The sequence below is a fragment of the Sitophilus oryzae genome, unplaced genomic scaffold (genome assembly GCF_002938485.1).
Source record: "Sitophilus oryzae breed Bouriz unplaced genomic scaffold, Soryzae_2.0 scaffold_551_pilon_pilon, whole genome shotgun sequence".
Taxonomy (NCBI): Eukaryota; Metazoa; Arthropoda; class Insecta; order Coleoptera; family Curculionidae; genus Sitophilus; species Sitophilus oryzae.
Window position 1 is genome coordinate 729,434 of NW_022147142.1, and position 26,488 is coordinate 755,921.

At 32.5% G+C, this 26,488-nt stretch overlaps 3 protein-coding genes across 4 annotated transcripts in view; 1 reads left to right on the plus strand and 2 right to left on the minus strand.

Annotated features, from left to right (window-relative positions):
• The window catches only part of LOC115887075 (pseudouridine-5'-phosphate glycosidase-like), a 229,706-nt gene that overhangs the window by 30,478 nt on the left and 172,740 nt on the right, over positions 1 to 26,488 (minus strand). The gene's annotated exons all lie outside the window — the stretch shown is intronic.
• Positions 4,268 to 5,450, plus strand: LOC115887078. The gene is made up of 2 exons (XM_030906399.1): positions 4,268 to 4,477; positions 4,787 to 5,450. Exons 1-2 carry the CDS (start codon positions 4,277 to 4,279, stop codon positions 5,426 to 5,428), a joined length of 843 nt encoding a protein of 280 aa, XP_030762259.1. The 5' UTR covers positions 4,268 to 4,276; the 3' UTR covers positions 5,429 to 5,450.
• LOC115887074 (putative nuclease HARBI1) lies at positions 5,492 to 7,092 on the minus strand. 2 transcript variants are annotated; one of them, XM_030906395.1, is made up of 5 exons: positions 6,652 to 7,092; positions 6,404 to 6,600; positions 6,203 to 6,350; positions 6,008 to 6,152; positions 5,492 to 5,950 (listed from the first exon to the last, which is right to left on the minus strand). In XM_030906395.1, exons 1-5 carry the CDS (start codon positions 6,877 to 6,879, stop codon positions 5,520 to 5,522), a joined length of 1,149 nt encoding a protein of 382 aa, XP_030762255.1. In that variant the 5' UTR covers positions 6,880 to 7,092; the 3' UTR covers positions 5,492 to 5,519. The 2 variants fall into 2 exon arrangements, with proteins under 2 accessions (XP_030762255.1, XP_030762254.1); XM_030906394.1 differs by having other exon boundaries at positions 6,404 to 7,092.

The following is a 26,488-nucleotide window of genomic DNA, read 5'->3' on the forward strand; positions in this document are numbered from 1 at the left end:
TTCATTCTTAGTCCGATTGTGAAATTTTACACTTGTTTTGGAATGACATTTTTAACTTTCGAGGTTAGTTCTTTTAATACTGGTACAACTGAAGAGAAGAAAATGATAAAGAACTAGGGAGTTTGAAATATAGTATCACCCAAAACTGTCTCTGAGTTGAAATCTGCTGCGGTAAAAAGCAACGAAGAATTATAGAGCAAGGGGGTATACGCGCGGTTGCTTGAAAGGTATCCCCCTGGTCGTCAACAACAATTATGTATTACTCATGATAATTTAAAATACATCTTTGGTTACTGTGAGCCAGGGAGTTTCCCAGGGTTTCATGTCCCATTTTTGCGGGAGCTCTATAGAGCTTGTTCGCGTGCACTAGAGGTAATGCAAGAGTAGTGTAGGGAACATAGCGTACAAGAAAACCAAAATCAGACTTCTTACTTTTAGAAAAAAATAATCCGAACATTACCTCTAATCATCACGTTTTTGATATCAACTGTCCTTCGTATCAGCGATATATAAATCCTGTAAAAACAAAATAGGATATAATATATAGCCATTACAGCATATATAACTGCTATATATATATATAGCCTTGTCAATCATATATAGATATCAGCTTTACCAATCGGTTTTTCGATGTCTTCCGATGCCCCAGTCGCCATTGCTCCCTATCTAGCCAGGTGTTTTATCTGCTCATTTTAAGCATTTGCCCATATTTACAATGTGTATCCTCTTATTAGTTTATTATTAGAGTGCTGCGGTTTATCACTTTTCACAAAATAATTTGTAAATCACAAATTTTCAAAATGGAAGAATCCCATCCAAAAGAAAAAAAATAAAATTAAATAAATTAATAGGTTTGGAACTGAATACGGAACATATGAATTAGATGATTTGCTTCTCCAAATTTCCCTGTTGCTGAGAGATCAATTTTTAGTAGGGTAAAGTAAAATTGCCGATACAACATTATAACAGCAATGAATCGAACTGAGGGAGCAAGCATCTCTGAAATTTAGTGGAAAACGTATAAAATATAGTTTTAAGTTAAAGACGATTGTGTAATGTATTATTGTTATTTCTAGCTAGATGGTTCAAATTTTAAAACCGAAGTGGACATCGTAATTGAAGGGGATAGAGTACACCGTTTTGATACAACCAAGTATCAAAGTGACAGAAAAAAATAAAGGTTAAAATATACAGGCTAAATAAAATTCGACTTTAATGGTGTTTTTCCTGCTCATTTTAGGCATTTGCCAACAGTTACAATGTCTATACTCCTATTAGTTTCAGTGCTGCTATTCATCACTTGCGACAAAATACTTCATAAATTAAAAATTTTCAAAATAGAAAAATCCAACAAAAGGATCCATTTGTCAACTGATGGTGATAAAACGCTAACACTAGCAAGAGAAAATACTGCGTCAAAATTATTATGATGATTCAAGGTGGACTTTAACTCAATTTAATATTCTACAAATAACAGGGAAAATATAGTTGTTAGAACGTTGAAAGATAGAATCAGAAATTTGGTCAATAAATGTCTTAACAAAGAAAAAAAAACAACAATACAGGTAAGTTTCAAACAAAAAAAATTATACCGAGTAATTAATTTACTTTTAATAAGATCTGGAATTGAAGAAGAAACATATGAATTAGATGATTGGCTTCTACAAATTTCCATATTAGTGAGAGAACAATATTCAGTAGGTAATAATAAAATTGCTGATACAATATCATACCAGCAGGGAATCGAATAGAAGCAGCAAGCAACTTTGAAATTTAGTCGAGAAGGTATAAAATATAGTTTTAGTTTAAAAATGATTGTCAAGTAGTATTTTTACTATTATTTCTAGCGCATGGTCCAAATTCTGAAACTAGAAGATACGGTACAACTTTCGTACAACTAAATCCCAGTAAACTGGGTAGGTAGTGAAAAAGATGATACTATTAATAAAGAAACTCAGAATAAAGGAACAGCACAAAGAAGTGTTTTGAGTAAGGCCGCTATTCCACTATCAAATTTCTTTGTCAAAGATCTTTTGATGAAAAATTTGACAGTGTTAATAGACAATCTTTTATAAAATCACCAATATTACACTCTCAAATTATTTTATATTAAATAAAATCTTTGGCATAGAAATTAGATAGCGTAATAGTAGCCTAAGTCATAAAAACTACATATTATGAATATTTTTATATAATATAATCATAATGTGTTGTTTTTTTCTTAAAGGAACCCTACACGCAACGATTTGATCTGCATACCAAATTACACAGTTCAGATCTTAACAAATCGATAGCAATCCTTTCATACACGTTCAGGTTTTGTAAAAGTTAATTTCGTCAGTCTATAGTTATATAAATCTGTGGTCTGTGCAGTTAAAAATATTCAGCATGTTGAAAGATCGCAGATCTAGTCTCTTCAATGAGATCCTTATCGAAACCGCAACTACACGTTGAGATTTCGACTGAACCGAAGGACTGTACAGTTCAAATCTCTGAGGTATCGTTGCGTGTAGGACCCTTTTTATTTATTTGTCGTGAAATACTGTTGAATGAATACATTTCTACAAAAAAAAATGAATACATTTCTACCATAAAATTAGTATATTATTCAACGAGCATATAATGGCCATTATATGCGAGTAGAATACTATAGTTTATCCAGGACTATCAAAAAAAAATTAGATAATATTAATATGAGTTTTTATTTTTAAAAAACAACTTTTGAAACCCCCCATAGATGAATGCAAAAAGTTACATTTAAAACTTCAAATTATTAATTCGAATTTTAGAGTAGAAAATGAGGGAATTTTAACATTGTTTCTCCGTAATGGTGTTTAATAATTTGTTTACACGTCGAGATATAACATGAGAGACTTACTAAAAAGGAAAAAATATTTTAAAAATCTTATGACAAGAAAAAAAACTTTTGAAACACCCCATAAATAAATGCAAAAAGTGACATTGAAAACATCAAATAGCTCTTGTTTGGAGTTTGGATCGAGATATCAGTGGAAGCGGTGAATAAAGAAGCCATTATTCACTAGTGAATAATGAATATTATTATTATTTCATAAACTCATGTATAATAATAAAATTATAGGCGAGTCGTGGATAACCTTGATTATTAAATATATACAGGTTACCTGATATGTATGGGAACGGTCGATTATTAGGTTAAATATAAGAGGAACCGCAAAATGTTAAATATAAAAATTATAAGGTTTTTAAATATCTATTCATAGCTTCATAATTTGGAAATTGTGGAATTTAGGTACATTATGTGCATTACGATTATGTTTCTAAAGTCAACAATTTGCGCATTATGAAGTTTTGATTTTGAAATGTTAAACGAAAATTTTTGTAATTTCCAGACTTGATATAATCTCATTTTATACAACTATAAATGCTAACTTGAAAACTAATGTCAAATATTAAGTATCACAATTTCCGCAGAATGGCATCGTTAAATGAAAACAAACACATCGAAATTAATTAAATTGAATTGTTTAAGTGATATTTTCAAAAGTCAATAACTCGGAGACGGTTGGTTTGAGGTACATTGAGTATATCTCGATGATTGCTTAGAATTATAAAGAAGAATATTAAATTATTTTAATTAATAATTTATTGTTTCGATTGTTATTGCACATAATTATGCAGGAATGCAGCACTCAGTCTCATTATACAAAGGTTTATTAATTGTTCTATTTATAGATCCTTCAAGGGAAAAATATTAAATTCTGGTACAATAAAGGAGACAGCAATAAATTATTTACCGTTTAAATGAAAAAATAATCACGAGACAGGAAGTCGTGAAATTAAACTGCACGAAGAGAACAGATATTAAAAGAAAAACCGTTTGAAATGGAAAAGTTGGACAGAAAACAAAATATAGAATTACAGACAAAAAAATTAAATATTGAGATGGGCATCTTAAAAAGCCAACAATCTTATACAGGGTGGCCCATCGAAAACGTTTCGCAAGGCATAACGGCCAGGGGGTCAATTTTTGGAATTGATCGTTTGCATGCGAACGCGCAACTTTGCGAGTGTTAGAAAACGAATGCGTTTTAAAAATTCAATTTTTCAGCCATCTTCGCATCTTAATTTGCGATAGTCGTGAGCGTACGCAAAATTACGAGCCGGAGTTGTGGCAACGTCGACAAACCACAGTGAAAAAACTAAATTCTTTCCAGTTTAACCGTATTTTTTACTGTTTATTTACTTTTCATTACTTGTTGTCGATACTCGAGGTTTGTTGGTCAAGTGGGTTAATATGGAAAAAAAACGTGGAACTAATATTACAGAAAAGCAAAAAGCAACATTAATAGAATTTGTAAAGAAGAGGCCGCTTTTAATTAGTGGAAAGCAAACTAGCCATTACACTGCAAAAGATGCAGCAAAGGACTGGCAGGATATTTCAGCTATTTTAAATAGTATGCCGGGAGCCGAGAAAGATTGGAAAAGTTGGCGAAAAGTAAGTACCTACTGCCTGTTTTAAATAATTTCTCGGTTATTGATACAGCTTATACCAGAGTTGACTTGAAACATGAAAATTGGAGAAATATGAGGGGTATTTTGAAAGTTTTTTTTTTATCTTGAAAACGATAAGCAATTTAGTGCAATTTAGTAGCGGTGGGCATAGAAGGAAGGAAAAAGTTGTGTTCTACGGGAAATTCAAATAAACGAAATATAGTCTAAAGTCTGAAATCTAATAAGATAAATGCCCCTCCTCATCGATTCTTCTTTTTTTTCTAGAGTAATACATATTCATTCATATTTTTAGGCTTGGCAAGACCTCCGAAGTCGCACGAAAAGTAAGCAAGCCAAGAACCAAATGTATGCAAATGGAACAGGGGGTGGCAAGAAAATTGACGATTCCTTAACCAGTGTAGAGGAGGAAGTTCTCGCTATAATAAAGAAGGTTTCAGTCGAGGGGCATGATGTCGCAGAGTCAACAGTTACAAATTTTATCGTTAACGAACAAGAACGTATAAAAAATGTCACCAGTAATGAGCAAGCACAAAACCATGTATTTGAAGAAATGAAGACCCATACTACAAATGCTTATACAACATCTACAGATATAGAGAGTGAAACAGATAGGGAACTGTTGTCGCCCTTAGCAAATATATCTGAATTACAACCACAAAAACAACTTCCGGAGAAGAAAGAAAATGAAAAAGGCAAATTACCAAAAAAACTTGATAACCTCATAAACTCAGCAGTGGCGGCCACCACTTTTGAATCAAATTTAAAACAGAAGATCACTTTAAAGCAAGAGTATTATGCTGAAAAACTGGCAATACTGAGAAGAATGGCCGAGGCTGAAGAAAGGAAAGCAGATTCATTGCAAAGGATCGCTACAGCTATTGAAGGAAAGCAAGGAATGCTTGCAGACCTACCCAGATATCTTAATTTAGATTAATTTAGTAAATTTTCATTTAGTTTTGTTTCAGTATCTTTATTTGTATAAATTGTTAATGCATTACTTAAAAAATAGGAAACATAAAAATAAATTATAATTGATTTGGTCTTTGAAAACTTCTTGCAACTGTGATTCTAGCTCTTTGCCCATCAGCTAGTTCAGGATTAATTGATCTCGCTACATGCAGGTCTTGGTCTTCTATTATATCATTTATGATTCCAAAATCGACTTCTATGCCCTTGCCTTCATCAGGATCCTCAGGCGGCAAGGGTACATTATACTCGATGCATATATTGTGCAGAACAACACATGCATTAATAATTTCGCAGGCCTTCCTTGGTTTATAATGAAGCACTCTGTGCTTTAATAAACAACGGAATCTGGCTTTTAAAACTCCATTACAACATTCTATTTTGACACGTGTGTGTTTATGTCTCTCGTTATAAGAGCTTTCAATGGTATTGGGTTCCACATTTTGAAAGGGGATTAGTAACCATGTACGAAGCGGGTATCCAGAATCTCCTAAAAAAACATTTTTATTAAAAATAATTTACAAAATTATTATGAACAAATACTTACCCAAAAGGAAGTAGTCAGTGTGACCTGCTGCATGTAAGTCTCTCAAAAATGGTAGTACATTTGATCTACTCCATATGTAAGCATCGTTCGTGCTTCCTGGGTACTTTGCATTCACATGTAAAATCTTGAGATTTGCGTCACATATCTAAAACAAATTTGTTACTTGTTAGTAAACCAATGACACATAAACATTACCAATTGGACATTTATCGAATGATAATGCTTTCGGTTAACGTAAATATGTTCTGGATACTCGGGATCCTCGATGTTTGGTGGTACAATGGCAACATGTGTACAATCTACACATCCTATCACTCCCGGGAACCTATGTATTCGAAAAAATCTACAATGATAATACGTAATTATGCAATAAATACCCGTATTGCAAAACCATACTGTTCTCTAATTCTGTTGAGTTTTTCAAAATTATTTGGAAATTCAACCCATTGATCGAATATCTCTGGATGGTTTAGAGCGTTGGTAACTTCATCAATTGAATGAGAAACCGAGGCTTGGCACATATCGATGTATTTATTTAAAGCAACATCCGGCTGATAACAACCACTTCCGTAAAATTTCAAAGCAGCTAAAATCTGAAATTTAATGTTACTTAATAGATATACAATAAGAGAGAAAAATGTTACCCGGCTTTGCACATCCAAATCAGTCTCTCTTCTTTGTGGTCGCATGTACGGCTCAAGTAACTGAATTAAAAAACGGCACAAATCTTTAGATAACCGAAATATTTTAATAAATTGCCTTTCACTCAGTTCTATGAACGCATTCCCCGGATTGCGCAAAACATTACGGCGGTATTGCAATTCTGCATTTTCTAGGTTTCGAATGGCCAAAACGTTCATTAAGTCATCCATTACTATTATTTTTACACCTAAACCCAACTACAAACTTGGAACTATCAAATCTACTATGCGCACTTAAAAAACATATACTTACACGATGCTGTCGATCCGCTCGCAAGACAACGCAGGGAAATTTGCTAATACGCAAAAATGCGAACACTTAAAAATTGGATTTTAGTGTTGATCGAAAAGTTGCGAACAATATGCAAGGAAACGAATGGTCAAAAATTGCCCCGGGTATTTTTTTTTCCAAAAAATCCAAAAACACGTCAATTTTATTTGTGAGGGGGACAACTTTTGCCCCAAAAATAATTGCAAAATCTTCAACCCTCTAAGCGGGGGTGTCATCCCCCAACTTTTTTCAAATGGGAAGGGGGGTCAAGTGGCGCCGAAATGAAAAGAGCTTTCTATTCTCTATATTTTCCCGCCTCGTTTTTGAAAATCGATCGAGTCATTGAGAAAATATGAAGGATTGAAATTTGAAAAGTTTATTTAAACATTTATCAGAGTAAATGATAAGGATAAATTCTCGGATAAATTCCTTCGACCAATTTGAGGTTTTTTCTTATTATTTCTAGATGTTTACGCATTTTTTCACTTGCCACAAGGTTTGAAATTTAAAAAGTTTATTAGAGTAAATGATAAGGATAAATTCCTTCGACCAATTTGAGGTTTTTTCTTATTATTTCTAGATTTTTGCGCATTTTTTCACTTGCCACAAGGTTGAACGATCAGGTGCGGTAGTTGCTAGATAGCTGTTCTGTGTCTTGTGCGTTGAAGTTCTTCTCAATATCGTTAAACTGACCCACAATAAAATTTCCAAAAATACCAGCCCTCACGTTCAATTTCTGGGGGTTTTGTGTGTGCACCTCGTGAAAAACTCTGGGGTTGTCCTCAGCCCAGTACCGACAGTTGTGCCGATTAACTACACCGTTCAAAAAGAGTTCAGAAAAACTCATCCGAAAAACAAACATTAAATAGAAAATTATTATCATTTGCCACTCGTTCACTCATAGTTTAACAAAATTGCAAGCGACGATCAAAATCGTCTTCGTTGAGTTCTTGTACCAACTGAATTTTGTACGGGTGTAACTTGTGTTTTTTTAATATCCTTTGGACACTTGTACGATTCACGCCGGTCTCATTGGCTAATTTTCTTGTACTCAGCGTACTATTTATGGCAACTAGGCCCAATACGAATACCTCCATAGCTTCATTTACTACAGGATTTTCCTTCTGCCTCATTTTATTCATAACGGAACCAGTTTCGCGAAATTTTGCTACTAACTCGCGAACAATTTTGCCATAAAGGTGTTTGTCAGGATGGCGTTCATTGAATATCTGCGCAACCCTATTACCACATTCATTATTTTTAAAATAAAGTTCGATTATTTCTACTTTTTCTGCAAGTGAGTACACCAAAATTATTAAAAAGTTTAACGATATTGAGAACTTTAACGCATAAGTCACAGAACAGCTATCTAGCAACTACCGCACCTGATCGTTCAATCTTGTGGCAAGTGAAAAAATGCGTAAACATCTAGAAATAATAAGAAAAAACAGCAAATTGGTCGAAGGAATTTATCCATATCATTTACTCTGATAAATATTTAAATAAACGTTTCAAATTTCAATCTGTCATATTTTCTCAATGACACGACCGATTTTCAAAAACGAAGCGGGAAAGTATAGAGAATAGAAAACCCTTTTCATTGCGGTACCACTTGACCCCCCTTCCCATTTGAAAAAAATTGGGGGATGACACCCCCGTTTCGCATGTCAACATATCAAATTCTAACGTATTTTTCTCCACTTATTTGTTCAAAGTAATATCGAATAAGGGGTTTTTACCGATTAAAATCACTATTAAGTCATCATATGAGTTGTAAATCAATGTTTTTAAATGAACTGTTGCCAAAATCTCCCAGAATTAGTGATAAACGACAAAAAGAAAACCCAAAAGGAAGCCGAAAAATAATCGCGGTTAAACTGGTCTTGGGATTTAATCACTTATCTAAAGAAAGTTTATTCGAAAAATTAGATTAGCTGATTGGATTTTACGATGAGGGAAATAATCTATTTAAGAAATAATTCGATGAATTTCAAAAAACTAATAAAATAAAATCGCTACTGTATATAATTTATTTTTGATGTAATAAAAAATTATTTGTAAATTAGCGTTTTATTTGTTTAAATTATATTAGTTTACATTCCAAATATAAACATTTTTCGAAATCAAAACGACCATATACAGATTTATTTCCCAGTGTATCTTTATCGTAAAGAATATGTAAAATAGTAGCTTCCATAAAACCACCATCCTCATTATTTGAACGATCTAGTGCAGCAGCAAGTCATAAATTATCCATACTAATTATTTTACGGGGCAACAAATATAAAATAAAAACTATTAAAAACGATCAGTAATTTCGCCAACATGCCAGTTATGTGCTTTATATGTGAAAAGGTTTTTGTCAGCCAGTCTTATAATAGATATGTGAGTGAAGTTCACAACGTTTATCCAAAATCATGCACTGAGAAAAAGAGACTTGAACTAAAGTTGTCATCGTTCTTGAAAAAAAAAATTTAGTGGCCAGAGAATTTATTTTAGCGTAAAAGAAAATATTTTGCCTGAAGAAAAACTCTCTTAACTCAAGAAAACTGGTTCTCTTGAAAAATTCGAAAATTTCTCTTGAATCTATTTTCATTCAACCAAGTGCAAGTTACTTTGTTTAAAGATATAAGAAAAATAAGGCAGGAAGTACTTCATTCAAGAAACATGGCAATTTTTCCAACAGCTAAATACTCTTTTGATCAAAAATAATAACGACACCAAAGTCGGACATCATAGTACGTACGGGTTTTGTTGCTTGGAATTTTCCACTTGGAATTTTGCATAATTTGCCTTTTAAACGCATATCGTATAACAAATTAGTGATCGTTATTAACATGCATTTGTCATTTTTTATGGACAAATTTTAGGATATATGGATTCTTTAAAGGAGTTTCTGAAAAAATGGAAATTAGAGCATTTATTTGCTATATTTGAAGGTAAAAGACATTTACCTAATGCACCTGTTTAGATAATGCATGCGTGACTATAGATAGAATAAGAATATAGGTATCGATTTTATTATGCAAATAATTACAAAAAATTTAGAATTTCAAGTCGTCGTATTAAAAAATTCAAAATGTGACCAAAGCTTATAATTTTAATTTATTTGCTTTACTTTGATTAATCGTGATGTAACATTTTTTTGTAATTTGTAGAGTGATGAACCACCCCAAAAAATACCAAGGAGTGAAGAAGCGGAAATAACTACTGTCGAGGAAAATAATATCACTTTACTTACTACAGACAAAGCTATAGACCAGGAAAACCTAAATTTATCAGAAAATAATATACTTCGTAATATGCCTGTATATGATGTATAGACTTCTCTTAGATCAAAATAAATTTTAGTTGAGTCAATAGTATTCGCTATTGTTTTAAGAAAAGTATCTCTTTAATCAAGAAATGTCCCTTTTCAATCAAGAATTTTTGCATAAATCAAAGAGACTATTGTTCTTGTAGAAAGAACACATATTAATTTTGGGTCAAGAGTGAAATACTTTGGACAGATAGATTCTTCTATTCTCTAAAGTAATTTTTTAAAGCTTATGAAAAGATAGTTAATGCTTTGGGCAAAGAAACGTCGTTCTTGGCCCTATTGAAAAGCGCCAATCTATTGGGTCAAAGTCATATTCATTTCGACTGAGAGATACTTTTTTTCAGTGTGGTTCTATGGAAAATATAGAAGATGGAGCACTTCTTGTTTGGAAGAAAATTGTGATAATACTTTTAGAAATAAAGAACATTGATTTCCTATTTGGTAAAGAACCATTTCATGAAATTTGAAACGCTATTTGCTAAGTGACTGAAACTGAGTAATAAATGAAACCAAAAGTAGGGATGTTCGGTCCTAAGATTTCAGTACCGGTATCCAGTATCACGAAGTACCGGTCCTACAACCGGTATACCGGTTCCAACAATTAGATCGGTGGAACCGATACTGAACCGGTATACCGGCTGGACCGGAAGACCGGTTGGACCAGAAGACCGGATGGACCGAAAGACCGGTTGGACCGGAAGACCGGATAAACCGAAATATTGGAAAGACTGGAATAATAGTTTTGGTTGTTGTGCCAGTGGGCATATACCTCATGAAAAGAAAGTTCTCGTGTCTTTAACGTTAAGTCAATACGGTAACGTAATAAATACGGTATTTTGAGGGATAAATTAGATTTCTCAGAATATGCCGTAAATCTATCCGGTACCCTTATAACGTTATTGATCTAACTTAAAATTCTCATTGTTTATGTTCACATATCCTGCATATTCTTGATTTCTTGTCCAACATTCTTACTACTTTTTTGATGAAAAATGGAAAAAGTACTGGAAGCTGCTGTTTTTGGAGGTATAAATGAAACGGAAATAAGATGCTATTTTACCTATTTTATATAGAGTAGACGCTATTGAATATCGGCCTGTTTGCTGGTGTTGCCACTATTGAGTTTTACAGACATTTTTTAATTTATATAATATACATGAGTGACCCATGAGTAAGACGCTTTACTTGAATTTTAGATGTAGTAAAAAGAAGACTAGATTACTAGACCAAACTAGACTAGCAATGCCTTAAACATACATCAAAATAAATTATATTGCATGTTCCTGACCGTATTATACCGAATGATCTAAAAAACGGCGTCCAATCGGCTTGGAAATGAACATCGATTACATTCCCCATATAATTTTACATATATAAAATTACAGCGATGTTCATTTCATAGCCATCGCCGACGCAGTTTTTTTTCGATCATACGGTACCTAGAGAAGGAGAACACAAACAGCTTTGCATATAAACCGGTACCGAAATCGTTTTTTTACAGGTTTTATGATTTTCATATTATCATGAATCTATTTTTCTGTACCGATTGAAACCGGTCTTTCGGGACCGATTTAAACATGTTTTTTATACAGGTACCGAAACCGGTATACCGGTCTTGTAAAAGACGATATCGATACCGGCATAACTCAAAAGTACCGATCCTGGTATATCGGAAGACCGAACATGCCTAACCAAAAGCTTTGGGAATTACTTCAAAAACACATACAGCTACATTATTAGGAAGTGGGCTTATTGTTTCAGGCAAATTTCTCAATTAATAATAATATACATTTGGAGTCTGTAGAGAAGATAGTCATAGAATGTATAGCCATTAAGTACGTTTACTTAGAAAGAAAAACTATGTTTGGAAACAACGCTTGGAAGAGGGCTTCACTGTTTTTTATTTATTCTTGTCGTTCGGAATCTTTTCTTTGTGCTAACTCAATTGTTATGTAGTATTATGGCTGCTTCTAGTTGCTATAATTAAACAAAAAAATTACAATTAAAGTTAAAAATTCAAGTTAGATTTATTTATTTAGCCGAATTTTCTTACTGAGATATATTTTTTTTTCAATTACAGGTAAAGATCTAAACGGCTCAACAAACGATAGTCAGCCCAATTACTTGTTAAGACAATTAGACAAGTCAATACTTGATCAGTTATTGTAAGTAGCGAATAAGATTAATTAATTTTGTTTTTAAATATTTTCTTTTGTATTTATTAAACTCAATTTTCTTGTTTATTACAAAATCGATTAAACGGATCAAAAGATATGACGTCATAAAAAGTAGCAAAAATTATTCTCGTTTCGTATGTTCACAGCACTGTATTATATTCTTCACCTCATAAAATAATCTCCAGCATTCTAATATCAGTCTTTTATTCCAAACATAGAAAATAATCATTAATATGAAACTTGTTCTTCTTACCATGCAAAAGTGTTTCACTCTGTATTAACAATTTATGTGCCAATAATATAAGGCAAAGTAACGGAACAGAGTTCTTAAAAATTTATTTAATTGATATTCTAATCGAATGACATTGGCGTTGAAGCATATTGAGAAACAAACGATTAACAAATAATAATATTTTTATTCTTATTGTAAAATATGTCAATTATAAATATAGTACCAGCAGCTACTATTAAATATACAATGATATACATAAAATTTGCATCGCCTTTTCTATTCGTGGCTTAGGTTGAATGAAAAATTTAACAATTCAATTCAGTATCAATTCGATTTGGTATGTTAGAAAATAATCCAATTAAAAAATATACAATAATTGTCCCCAATTATTAAGTTTATTTTAAAATGATGTTTCATTCTTCTTCATTATCATAATTATAATAATAATAATTTTCAAATTCACTATTCATAATGAGATAATTATACTATAGGGTAGCGTATAAATCTAGTCTACCATATACAGGGTGTTCTATTAAAAAAAACAAAGAAAAATTATTTTATATTTTAAAAAGTTTGGCGTTCAATTATGAACATTATGTATGATTTAAGATTAGAATTATATTTATAGCAAAGTAAGTACAGACCATCTAAAGTAAATACCAAATATAGTTTTGATTTCAGAACAGTTCTTGTATTTCTAATATATAAAGATATATTTCCTTATATCTTAAGATTATGTAAATGATCTGAAAGGAAGCCAAAAATGCAATAATATACAGGGTGTTGGATTTAAAAAAAATCATCCCGATCCACTCACACTTTTTTGAGCCACGTCGTAGAAGTTAAAATATTTTCCTGAAATACATCCTAGTACATACTTTAGGTTTGCACTTAAACAAAATTCCCAAGTTGTTTTTTGCTCTAGGAGCTACAGATGCCGATGCACACTGATAAAAAAAGATAGACTTGAACTAAAGTCGTCATCGTTCTTGAAAAAAATAGTGGCAAGAGAATTTATTTTAGAGTAAAAGAAAATATTTTGCCTGAAGAAAAGCTCTCTTAAATCAAGAAAACTTGTTCTCTTGAAAAATTCGAAAATTTCTCTTTTCATTCAACAAGTGCAAGTTACTTTGTTTCAAGATAATAAGAAAAATACGCTAGGAAGTACTTCATTCAAGAAACATGGCCATTTTTCCAATAGCTAAATACTCTTTTGATGAAAAATAATAACGACATGCAAAGACGATGACGAAGGACGGTATATACAATCAGTCGGCATGGCATAGCAGTCCGATCAGTCGTACGTCGCATTTCATAGGTCGCACATCATAGTACGCACGGGTTTTGTTGCTTGGAATTTTGCATAATTTTCTTTTTAAACGCATATCGTATAACAAATTAGTGATCGTTATTAACATGCATTTGTCATTTTTATGGACAAATTTTAGGATATATGGATTCTTTAAAGGATTTTCTGAAAAAAATGGAAATTAGAGCATTTATTTGCTATATTTGAAGGTAAGAGACATTTACCTAATGCACCTGTTTAGATAATGCATGCGTGAGTAAGATTAGAAAGATTATTTACACATAGTATGAAAGTCGTATTTGCTTTGGTTTGTATTTATAGTATTTCAATATGAAATGTTAAATTATTAAAATGGCGCGTGCTGGCGTCGTTATAACTAAAGCTCAAGTCGTATACCATATTCAGGTCTCGATAACCTTTAAAGCCCAGTTCTTTAAAAGTTAAATTATTTATAAGTCAAAATTGACCCATATCTAGCTAAGACACTTATTCTTCAACCAAAATTGCCAGGCTTTGAACTAAAAACTCATGAACTAAAAAGTCAATATTTTAAAATGATGTTTCTTTCTTCTTCATTATCATAATTATAATAATAATAATTTTTAAATTCACTATTCATAATGAGATAATTATACTATAGGGTAGCGTATAAATCTAGTCTACCATATACAGGGTGTACAATTAAAAAAAACAAAGAAAAATTATTTTATATTTTAGAAAGTTTGGCGTTCAATTATGAACATTATGTATGATTTAAGATTAGAATTATATTTATAGTAAAGTAAGTACATACCATCTAAAGTAAATACCAAATATAGTTTTGATTTCAGAACAGTTCTTGTATTTCTAATATATAAAGATATATTTCCTTATATCTTAAGATTATGTAAATGATCTGAAAGGAAGCCAAAAATGCAATAATATACAGGGTGTTGGATTTAAAAAAAATCATCCCGATCCACTCACACTTTTTTGAGCCACGTTGTAAAAGTTAAAATATTTTCCTGAAATACATCCTAGTACATACTTTAGGTTTGCACTTAAACAAAATTCCAAGTTGTGTTTTTTGCTCTGGGAGCTACAGATGCCGATGCACACTGATAAAAAAGATAGACTTGAACTAAAGTCGTCATCGTTCTTGAAAAAAATAGTGGCAAGAGAATTTATTTTAGAGTAAAAGAAAATATTTTGCCTGAAGAAAAGCTCTCTTAAATCAAGAAAACTTGTTCTCTTGAAAAATTCGAAAATTTCTCTTTTCATTCAACCAAGTGCAAGTTACTTTGTTTTAAGATAATAACAAAAATACGCTAGGAAGTACTTCATTGAAGAAACATGGCCATTTTTTCCAATAGCTAAATACTCTTTTGATGAAAAATAATAACGACACGCAAAGACGATGACGAAGGACGATATATACAATCAATCGACAGTCCGATCAGTCGCATGTCGCATGTCGCATGTCGCGTTTCATAGGTCGCACATCATAGTACGCACGGGTTTTGTTGCTTGGAATTTTGCATAATTTTCTTTTTAAACGCATATCGTATAACAAATTAGTGATCGTTATTAACATGCATTTATCATGGACAAATTTTAGGATAGATGGATTCTTTAAAGGATTTTCTGAAAAAAATGGAAATTAGAGCATTTATTTGCTATATTTGAAGGTAAGAGACATTTACCTAATGCACCTGTTTAGATAATGCATGTGTGAGTAAGATTAGAAAGATTATTTACACATAGTATGAAAGTCGTATTTGCTGTGGTTTGTATTTATAGTATTTCAATATGAAATGTTAAATTATTAAAATGGCGCGTGCTGGCGTCGTTATAACTAAAGCTCAAGTCGTATACCATATTCAGGTCTCGATAACCTTTAAAGCCCAGTTCTTTAAAAGTTAAATTATTTATAAGTCAAAATTAACCCATATCTAGCTAAGACACTTATTCTTCAACCAAAATTGCCAGGCTTTGAACTAAAAACTCATGAACTAAAAAGCCATTAGTCAATATATTAGTCATTTTTGTGTATAATTAGAATTAGTGTGAGATTTATAATAAAACTGATGAAAACCATTTTTTTAGAACAGAAAATTGATGAATCTCTATTCGAGCATTTAAATGATGACCAGGTTAACTTTTTGACCCCTAACATAGGTGAACGGATAAGACTACAAAGAGCTATTTCTAGCATTAAGTCTGCTGATTAAGTCTGATGATTAGTCTGCAATAAGTCTGATGATGAAGTCTATATTATACAACATAATATAGGTATCGATTTTTTTATATTTCTTTAGACATATAGGCTATACAGTCTATTAGCTTTATGTGTTCTTTTGTTTCATTTGTTTTGTTATACATATATGACCTACATTTTTAGTGTTCAATAAATTTTTAATTTTTTTATGGTTGTTTTATTGACGATGTGAAGCTTTTGGATAAACCAATATTATAGGTTTCAATTAAAGCCATAATACTATTGGACTAAGCGATATTTTCTCTTTAGTCAAAATCGTAAACCCTTAAATAAATTGAAAGAAGTTTTTTAATCAAATTATAATACTATTAAAACAAGAATGAAGTATTTTCCTTGGATGAAAAAATATGAGTTTAAAAAATAAAATCTAATGCTAATGAAAGAAGAGAGAGAAGATTAAAATAAATTTTAGTTCTCTTAGATTAAAATAAATTTTAGTTGAGTCAATGGTATTCGCTATTGGTTAAGAAAAGTGTGTCTTTAATCAAGAAATGTCTCTTTTGAATTGAATCAAAGAGACTATTGTTCTTGTTATTTAACTTTTATTCTATTGTTCTCTTAGATTAAAATAAATTTTAGTTGAGTCAATGGTATTCGCTATTGGTTAAGAAAAGTGTGTCTTTAATCAAGAAATGTCTCTTTTGAATTGAATCAAAGAGACTATTGTTCTTGTAGCAAGAACTGCGTTGCATATTAATTTTGGGTCAAGAGTGAAATACTTTGGAGAGATAGATTCTTCTATTCCCTAAAGTAATTTTTTAAAGCTTATGAAAAGATAGTTAATTCTTTGGGTAAAGAATCGTCGTTCTTGGCCCTATTGAAAAGCGCCAATCCTTTGGGTCAAAGTCATATTCATTTCGACTGAGAGATCCTTTTTTTCAGTGCACTATTACCGGACCCTCGTGTATTAACATGTCAAATCTCATTTGATTATCTAAAAATTAAAAAAAATTATAAGAGTAAACTACATTTGAAAAAGACCCAGTATAAGGGACAATTAGCAATTAAAATAAACTATACATTAACATATAAAGTAAGGAACTTTATACTAAACTTTAAATATCTGGTCTGGAGAATACGTCACCGCATAAAACACAGATATTGAATTTCTAAGAATCTAACCCCACCTCGTGAGTAAATCTTTATTTTAAATACGCTCTTTCTAGCGTAAAATCAGATTTAAGTCTATTGCGACGTAGGGGCCCAGTCAGTTACACGCTAGTGTGGGTTTTGTATCCAGCAAAACATTTTGTCGCTCCTGGTAATTTTTATTATTATAATATATTTAGAGGTTATCAAAAAGTGTTTGAGTAAGAATGTGTATAGTGAACTGTTATGTGTGGTAATTTTATTTAGTTTCACTTTTAACTGTCTATAACTTTTTTTTTTATTTTTGGATGCTGAACATTCAAAACAAACAACGCTTTATTGTGCAAAAAGCCAAAACAGCTTCAAAAGACGAAAAAAAAATCAGTCAAATATTATCGATATGGGTATTAGGGATTTACTGGAAATCATAGATTTAGGAAGAACAGATATCACATTATGCATTTTAACCCGATCAAACATTCGGAGGTTGACTACGTAAAAACCAACTGAAATAGAGAAGGCGACATTGCCACATATCAAATTTGCGCCTATCTACTTAGTTTGATTTGCAGAAAAGGTTACTTTAAAACCTTCACCGGATATCAATAAATCTCAATTTCTTAATTAAATTAATAGTTTATTTTTAAAGGAGCATGTGTAATAATATGTTATTAACCAGAGGATATATGCGTTACTATTAAAGGACATGTTTACTGTTTAATGTGCTGAAACGTCTAGAACTATTGGCAACGTTGCTGCTAGTCTTCCAGAATGAAATGAGCCGTCCGTCCCACCACCCCTCGCGACGGCCCATGGTCCGTTATAGCGTACTACGTTTAGCTTACGGTGTGTTTGAAGTCGGAATCAAGTCCAAAGTGAACTTTTCAGTGTTTTTCAGTAGTTTTTGTTTATGTTTAATGTACTTTTGAATCTGCGAATTTTCAATATGGTACGACAGTGTCAAATGTGTGGACAAATAAGCTCAAATTACCCGAATTTGGCTTTCTACAGGTAGGTATTGTTTCCGCCGCGTCGTAATCGTACATAGGCGTCCCACAAGGGAGCCTCTCACAATTAAAATAATTTCTAATTATATTTGTTGAATTTTGATCTACTAAAACAAGAACGTAGTAGCCGGTAATTGAATTATAATTTGTCTCAATTACTACCTAACTGTTGTAGATCATAACAAATTTAAATATAAACGTTACATTTGAAACTTTATTATAAGCCAGAAAGTGACATTTTTTTCTTAAAATTGCGTCCTATTTTGGTCATTATATACGTTATTCTAAAGGAATTTTGCTCAATAAATAAACATAGGTGTTTACCCGTCCTTTTTACATTTTATTGCTTTATTATATCTGCCCCTTCGGCCTTGTTTAGACAATTTTTTACCACCGTACAAATACATCTTCCTAGAGTTATTTGTACGGTGTGTTTAACTTTTTTTAGAATGGGACGAACTGTAAATAATTCTTAGGCTACTAGTTTTATACATATCTATATAGAGAGTGACCCAGGCCTCCAAAAATGTTTTTACCTATTACGTTTTTGGTTTGTGATTTTTATTTCAATTTTTTACATAAGATGGGGGTCATTGTAACGGATATTTTCAAAATATTTTTGTCAACATACAGGGTGATTCAAACGGCAATACATATGCTTAATACAGTTCATGAAGATTAGGGCACTTAACTAAAATTTGATTATCTGATGAAGCTACCTTTAAAAGTAATGGATTTGTAAATAAACGTAATAGGTATTTATTATTATGCAGAAATTCCATACTGTAGCACACAGATTTTATAATTTTAATGATAAATGCCTTCTATTGCGAGACTAAAAGGCAATTGCCTCGTATCAGAGCCATCATAATACAAGAAGAAGACCGAAAGAGTCAAATCTTGTCTTATATTTTCAAAAAAAACACAATTTTCTCATTAAATATTGATTTTAGGTATACGAAGTTATTAATAATACAAGATTAAACAACTATTACACAGTACTTCACAGGAAGCTATCGATTGCGAACTAACTAAATCGTTACTAATTAGGTACTAATTTTGAAAAGTTCTTTTTAAGATAAAAAAAGGTAAAACTAAAACCTAAACTATCATTTGAGATTAAACGGGAAGTTCTAATTAATGTTGCCTATTCTAAACAAGAAAAATTTATTTATAAGTTAAGTTTTATAACATTCCTAACAACTTTGGTTTGAAAATATGTTCCGGCCACCTATGTTTACAAAAATGTCTAAAATGTGCCTAAATGCCTCCATATTCTGAAAAAAAAATTGAAAGAAAAGTCACCAACCACAAACCTAATATAGAACTGTTTCGGAAGCCTGAGTCACCCTGTAAATATTCAAAAGTAACTGAAAGTTTATATAGAAGTAACTGAAAGTTTAAATTGAAAATCGACGTAGGAGTGATTTTCGAAAACTACTAACGTTTCAACATAAGTATATGTGGGATATTAATTGTATTATTATATTAGACCTTATAACAAAACTCATCTGACGAAAAAGTGTTAATGTAGTATATTAATATGGAGTAAAAATTTTACTAATTACTTTACTTTTACTTTACTAATTAAATTCGTTCCAAAAAACGATACGCCACTGGCCATTAGAACAATCCAAATGCGCCTAGTTGCCGGGGTCGGAAATTTTAAACTTCTCTGTCTCTTCTGTCCTTGTTTGACACATTGGAATGTTTGATACACTACCAACGAGTATTTATGAATGAGATGTTCGGTCTATCTTTATAATGTCTTTGCTGGAAATCGATATCACATAATAGTGTATAGTACTCGTTGGACTATAATGATGAATGACGTCAACAAACTCAGTGACAAAATTAAGAGTCTATACAGGGTGCTACAAATTCGAGGTACGAGCATTGGTATCTCGGTAACCGTAATAGATACGAACATGGTTAAATTGGGGCAACAGTTGCGCTTTGGGATGTTCACCAAAATGCCATCAAAAAAGTTTTAAAAATTTCAAGGATTGCTGAGTTTTTTGAAAAAAACTGATTTTTTTTAAAAATCAATTTTATTTTTTCCTGTCGTTAGTTTTTGGTGCTACAAATGCTCGTACTTCGAATTTGTAGCACCCTGTATAACTATTTCAACAGATCTTAAAGTTAAAAATGAAAAATTCGAACACGAATGCTATTAGTATCACTCCGGTTCCTTCAACATAGGCAGAAATTCTGTTGTCGTGGAAGCCTGTTTCTTAAACTAAAACTTAAATCATCAGATCAAGAAAAAGAGTGCATCTACCAGGGACCTTGCGAGTGCGGTGAGTCGTATATTAGAGAGAAAAAGGTCCTCTACATGTACGAGTTGACGAAGAACAAAAAAACATACGCAAAGAGGTGACAATGAAGTCAGGCATTGCAGATCAGGTGTGGTCCAAGCACCACAACATGAAATGGTCGGAAGCCCGGGTTGTCCACAAAGAACCCCATTGGAAAAAAGCGCAAATTTAAAGAGGCCGTATTCATTTCTAACAATAATAAAATCCTTAGCGATCCTAGTATGAAAATTTCAACAATATGGCAACCACTCATAAAACCCTCCAATGCCGGTACATTCTTAGTAAACAACCTCATGTTTCAATGCGCCCAACTAATTTACGGGTGAATGACCGGCTCTAGTATATTGTTAGATTTTTTGCGTGGAGGTACCAAAATAAGGAGGCTCCAGTTTCAGGTCTGTAACCTGACTGACCCAGACTCCTTTTCCCACCAAAAATATGCCTTCCTCATCAATACTCGTGAACGTCGCCAGACGGACCTAATCACTTTTTATAAACAATAACACATCGTATCAATTTCAAACCATGCCGCATTTACCTACTTAAAAATGGTATCGTGATATATAAATCTAACACGGCCAAACTGACAACATTCCGCTCTCGGAATGCATTTTTCAACAGATACGTAAAGTATTGATAAATCAATAAAATCATGCTTTTCAGAAGAGAGACATCTCGTATTTTATTAGATACCAAACAAAACATATAAGCACCGTATGTCTTCGTCAGTTCAGGGACGGCCTCGAAGCAAAAACTAAATTATGAGCACCGTGTAACTTCATCAGTTCAGGGACGGCCTCGAAGCAAAAACTAAATTATGAGCACCGTGTAACTTCATCAGTTCAGGGACGGCCTCGAAGCAAAAACTAAATTATGAGCACCGTGTAACTGCGTCAGTTCAGGGACGGCCTCGAAGCAAAATCTAAATTACGAGCACCGTGTAACTATGTCAGTTCAGGGACGGCCTCGAAGCACAAAATTACGAGCACCGTGTAACTACGTCAGTTCAGGGACGGCCTCGAAGCACAAATTAAATTATGAGCACCGTATAACTCCGGGAGTTCAGTGACGGCCTCTAAACACAAACTTAATTATGAGCACCGTATAACTCTGGGAGTTCAGTGACGGCCTCGACACACAAACTTAATTATGAGCACCGTATAACTCTGGGAGTTCAGTGACGGCCTCGAAACACAAACTTAATTATGAGCACCGTATAACTCTGGGAGTTCAGTGACGGCCTCGACACACAAACTTAATTATGAGCACCGTATAACTCTGGGAGTTCAGTGACGGCTTCTAAACACAAACTTAATTATGAGCACCGTATAACTCTGGGAGTTCAGGGACGGTTTCGAAACACAAACTTGGGCACCGTATAACTGCAAGTTCAGGGACGGTCTCCAAACACAAACTAAATACTTGAGCACCGTATTCTGCGAGGATATCATTGCAAAGAAAAGGAAAAGATTATGAATATGAAATTAAGCAAAACCTTTTCTTTCTACCTTCTCCTTGTGAGCTCTACCTTTTACTTCTACCTTTACCTTTGAAGGAAATACTTCATTTTTATAAATATGGCCTAATGGAAGTCCGAAATTCTTTTAGTATTAATACTGAATCATTGTCTACCACATTCAAAGTAACGAACAAAACATTGTTGTAATACAGATGAAATATTGAATAATATAGAGGTTTTCAAATATAAAGCGGATGTTATGGGTGCATTATATCCGCAGTTCTCGGCAGCCATGAGGCAATAACGGACGGTTTCGGAACAAGCAATTAAAATTGAATGTCTCATTAACAGACATGCGAAAGGTATTTGCTTAAATTTTCGTTTCATCGGATCGGTGCCAACGGACTAATTTTTAATTAAAAGTGCAGCATCCAGCACGAATCATTATCGATCGCAATTTTTTTTCTATTTTCAATTTCTTTTTTCTACTCTCTCGATGAGATCAGAGACAAAACCCGACATTGACCAGTGAAAAGTTGGCCAACAATCTATTTTTTTTATTCCATAGTAATTTGTTAATTTTATAATATTTCTTTTATTTTCTTTCGCAAATTATTACGAAACGCAAAGTAAACTGCACATATACACATCTCATTATAAACTTATTTTAATCGCAAACATTGGAAAAATTACAATATAAAATAATACCATGTCATGAGAGAATAAAATAGAAAAAAATAAATAAAATAAAAGAAGAAAGTTAAATAATACAAAAGTATTTACTAATACAAAAGGGTAATTACTAAAAAGAGCGCCAATTTGTCACGTGGAATGATAACTAACTAAATTATCTAAAGATATCAACACTATTTTGTCATATGGCAACCTCCCAAAAAAATTTCTAAATATGTTACTCGGTAATTTCTATAAAGATATCTGCACCTGTAAATATTCGACTTGCAGAATGTACAGGGTGTCCCACTAAGAATAGCTCTCGATTGTATCTCGGAAAGTATTAGCCGTAGCGGCTGCGGAAAAAAAATATTTGTAACTAAAGAGGCTATGGGAAATTGCTGGAAATTATTTTCAAGTTTGTAGAACGACCGCTAGGGGGCGCAACTGCAACAAAAAATAAGAAAACGGAGTTTTTACGCAATTTTGCCTAGATAAGGTGTACTATAGGTAACAGCTTCATAATCTTCAGTAAATTTTGAATATTTTTTGTTAAAGCCATTTTCCCCCATCTACAAAAACAAAGTGGTGGGAGAAGGTTAGATATGTTTTTATTTGAATATTAATAACTCTGGACTGGATGATCGGAATCCAACAAGCGAGGGCTCGTTTAAAAGATCGTTTCTTACTCTATATTGTACGATATAAACAATAATAATAAGCTTTTGAACGTAGATGCTAGGGGGCGTTGTCTTACAATTTAACAAATATTGCGCGTTTTCAAAAAAATTAAATGCAATAGTATATGTAATTTTAGCTGATACTAAAGAGTAGTAAAAGCTTAAAAAGTCAGCGAAAACCGCATCTTGATATCTTCTTTCAAACCGAAGATATTAGAAAAATTATAATAAATACCAAAAAATAAGCTCTTAATTACCTTATTTTTACAACACGGTATCAGTAGCCCTCTTGATTATGCCCATTCTAACCTAAAAATAAGATAGAAACAGTTAGTTTGTTTTAAAATTGACGATATACCAGAATATCATAATATCAGATGTATTGATATCTAATAATTAAGATATTTAATAGTGAACAAGAAACGATGATTCAGTGAAGTCATGGTAGGCTTTGGAAAAAAGTTGCTTTTAACGTAATAGTATAAACGTCAAATCGTTATTAGATCAACATTTTGATAGTCTTAGCAGTGTTTTTTTATATTTTGATTGCTTTTTCAAAATGCCCCAACAACTTCAACTACTTCAAATAATAAAGGCATTTTGAAAAAGCATTTAAAAGATAAAAAATGCTGCAAAGACTATCAAAATGTTGATCTAATAACAATTTGACGTTTATAATATTACGAGAAAAGCAACTTTTTTCCGAAGCCTACCATGACTTCCCTGAATCATCGTTTCTTGTTCACTATTATTAATATCTTAATTATTAGATATTAATACATCTGGTATTATATGGTATTCTGGTATTTCGTCGATTTTAAAATAAACTAACTGTTTCTATCTTATTTTTTTATTAGAATGGGCCTAATCAAGAAGGCTACTGATACTGTATTGTAAAAATAAGGTAATTAAGGGCTTATTTTTTGGTATTTATTATAATTTTGCCAATATCTTCGGTTTGAAAGAAGATCTCAAGATGCAGTTTTCGCTGACTTTTTAAGCTTTTACTACTCTGTGCTATCAGCTAAAATAACACATACTATCGTATAGTTGCGGACCCGTGTGGACTCGACCTAACCTAACTATATGTCCCGCCCTCAGATGACCTTAACATCGCATTAAAGAATAGACACCGTAATGATTCATTCGTTCGAGAAGAATCGAGTCCCACTGGAATGGACTAGTACATACGAGAACATTCGAAAACCTTCTCTATGCACCTAACGATCTATGGACTGTTCTAAATTTCTTTTGCTGTAGGTATAAAAGCCGGCGGCTGTGGCCTAGAGAGGGCAGTTATAAATAGACAAGTGCAGTTGACGCGCTAAAATTCAAAATAAATTCTTAGTTATAAATCGTTTGTAAATAGTTCTATAAGTCTTTTATCGTTATTGTTAATTAGTGTTAAATAAATAGTGTTTAAATAAATTGTGACTTTCTATCCACACGGAACCGACGAAAAACGTAACAGTATTTAATTTTTTTGAAAACACGCGCTATATTTGTTAAATTGTAAGAAAGCGCCCCCTAGCGTCTACGTTCAAAACCTTATTATTATTATTTTTATTGTATAATATAGAGTAAGACACGCTCTTTTAAACGGGTCCTCGTTTGTTGGATTCTGATCATCCAGTCTGGAGTTACTAACATTTAAATAAAGATAGATCTAACCTTCCCCCACCACTTTATTTTAGCAGATAGGGGAAAATGGTTCTAACAAAAAAAGTCCAAAATTTACTGAAGATTATGAAGCTGTTATTTATAGTACCCATTATCTAGGCAAAATTCTGTAAAAAATCTATTTTCTTATTTTCCATAGCAGTTGCGCCACCTAGCGGCCGTTTTACAAACTTGAAAGTAATTTCCAGCAATTTATCATAGCTCCTTTAGTTAAAAATATTTTTTTCCGCAGCCGCTACGGCTAATACTTTCCGAGATACAGCCGAGAGCTATTCAGTGGGACACCCGGTACAAGTTAACTAAGATAATCTAGTTTTAAAATCATTTTTATGTATCTATTTATATAAATTATTGTTTGAAACCTAACTTGATTTTGATGGTAAATAAAAGTACCTACTTAAGAAAATGGGAGACATTCCCCACATTTCATTATTGTTTGTCTGCTAAGATTTTAGGGAGCCCTGGCATTTTTTGGAAAGTGTCATTGTTCGCATTTGAACAATAAAAGGTCTGAAGCGCTCTTTGAGAGAATTATAAATTTTGCTGCAAAGACCCCTCGAGCTGCAAAGGACTCGACTTTTAAGTAACAACTCGAAATTTATTCTATAAACGGAGTTACAGCAACGATTCTTAAAGAGAGTATTTACATTCCCGTAATTCATAATTTACATAAAATATTTTAAACACATTGACTTATTGAAAGATTTAATTTGTACAGTGTCTGGAGAATTTGAGCCTTGAACTATGGAGGCACTTCAATCCTGAAAACGTCAGTAGTAGAAAATTGGGCCAAACACATCAGTCCTGATACCTAGATTATATATTGGATTCGACAAAAGGGATTTGACTCTCGTCTTCGGCACACATCATAAAAGACAGAACTATTGGCATCATATAGACTCATTTTCAAGGATTTAAATTTTTCTGGTCATTTTCTAAAGTAGAATACCATTGTCGTATGAAAGATTTAAAATACTATATTTGTCACCAGATTTGAATTTAAAATCATCTGCAGGGTGTCCCATTTTGCTAAAAATCATACGGTATCTCCGTTATTACTGAAAATAGAACCATGCGGTTTGCACAAACCTGTTCCATTTTTTGCCAAAGGAAAGATGCTGCAAACAAAATTCTGATAGTCCTCTTTGATTCTGAGCTGCAAGGTCTTTTTGAAAATTTTGCAATATGGGTCATATGACCTCCGTATCTCTGTTAAGGAACCCATTCACGTTCAGTTGGCCGGCCGATTATCGCCGAACTGGCCAATACCGGCCGGCAGGTTTTCAGTACACACGTGCAGGTAGATCACA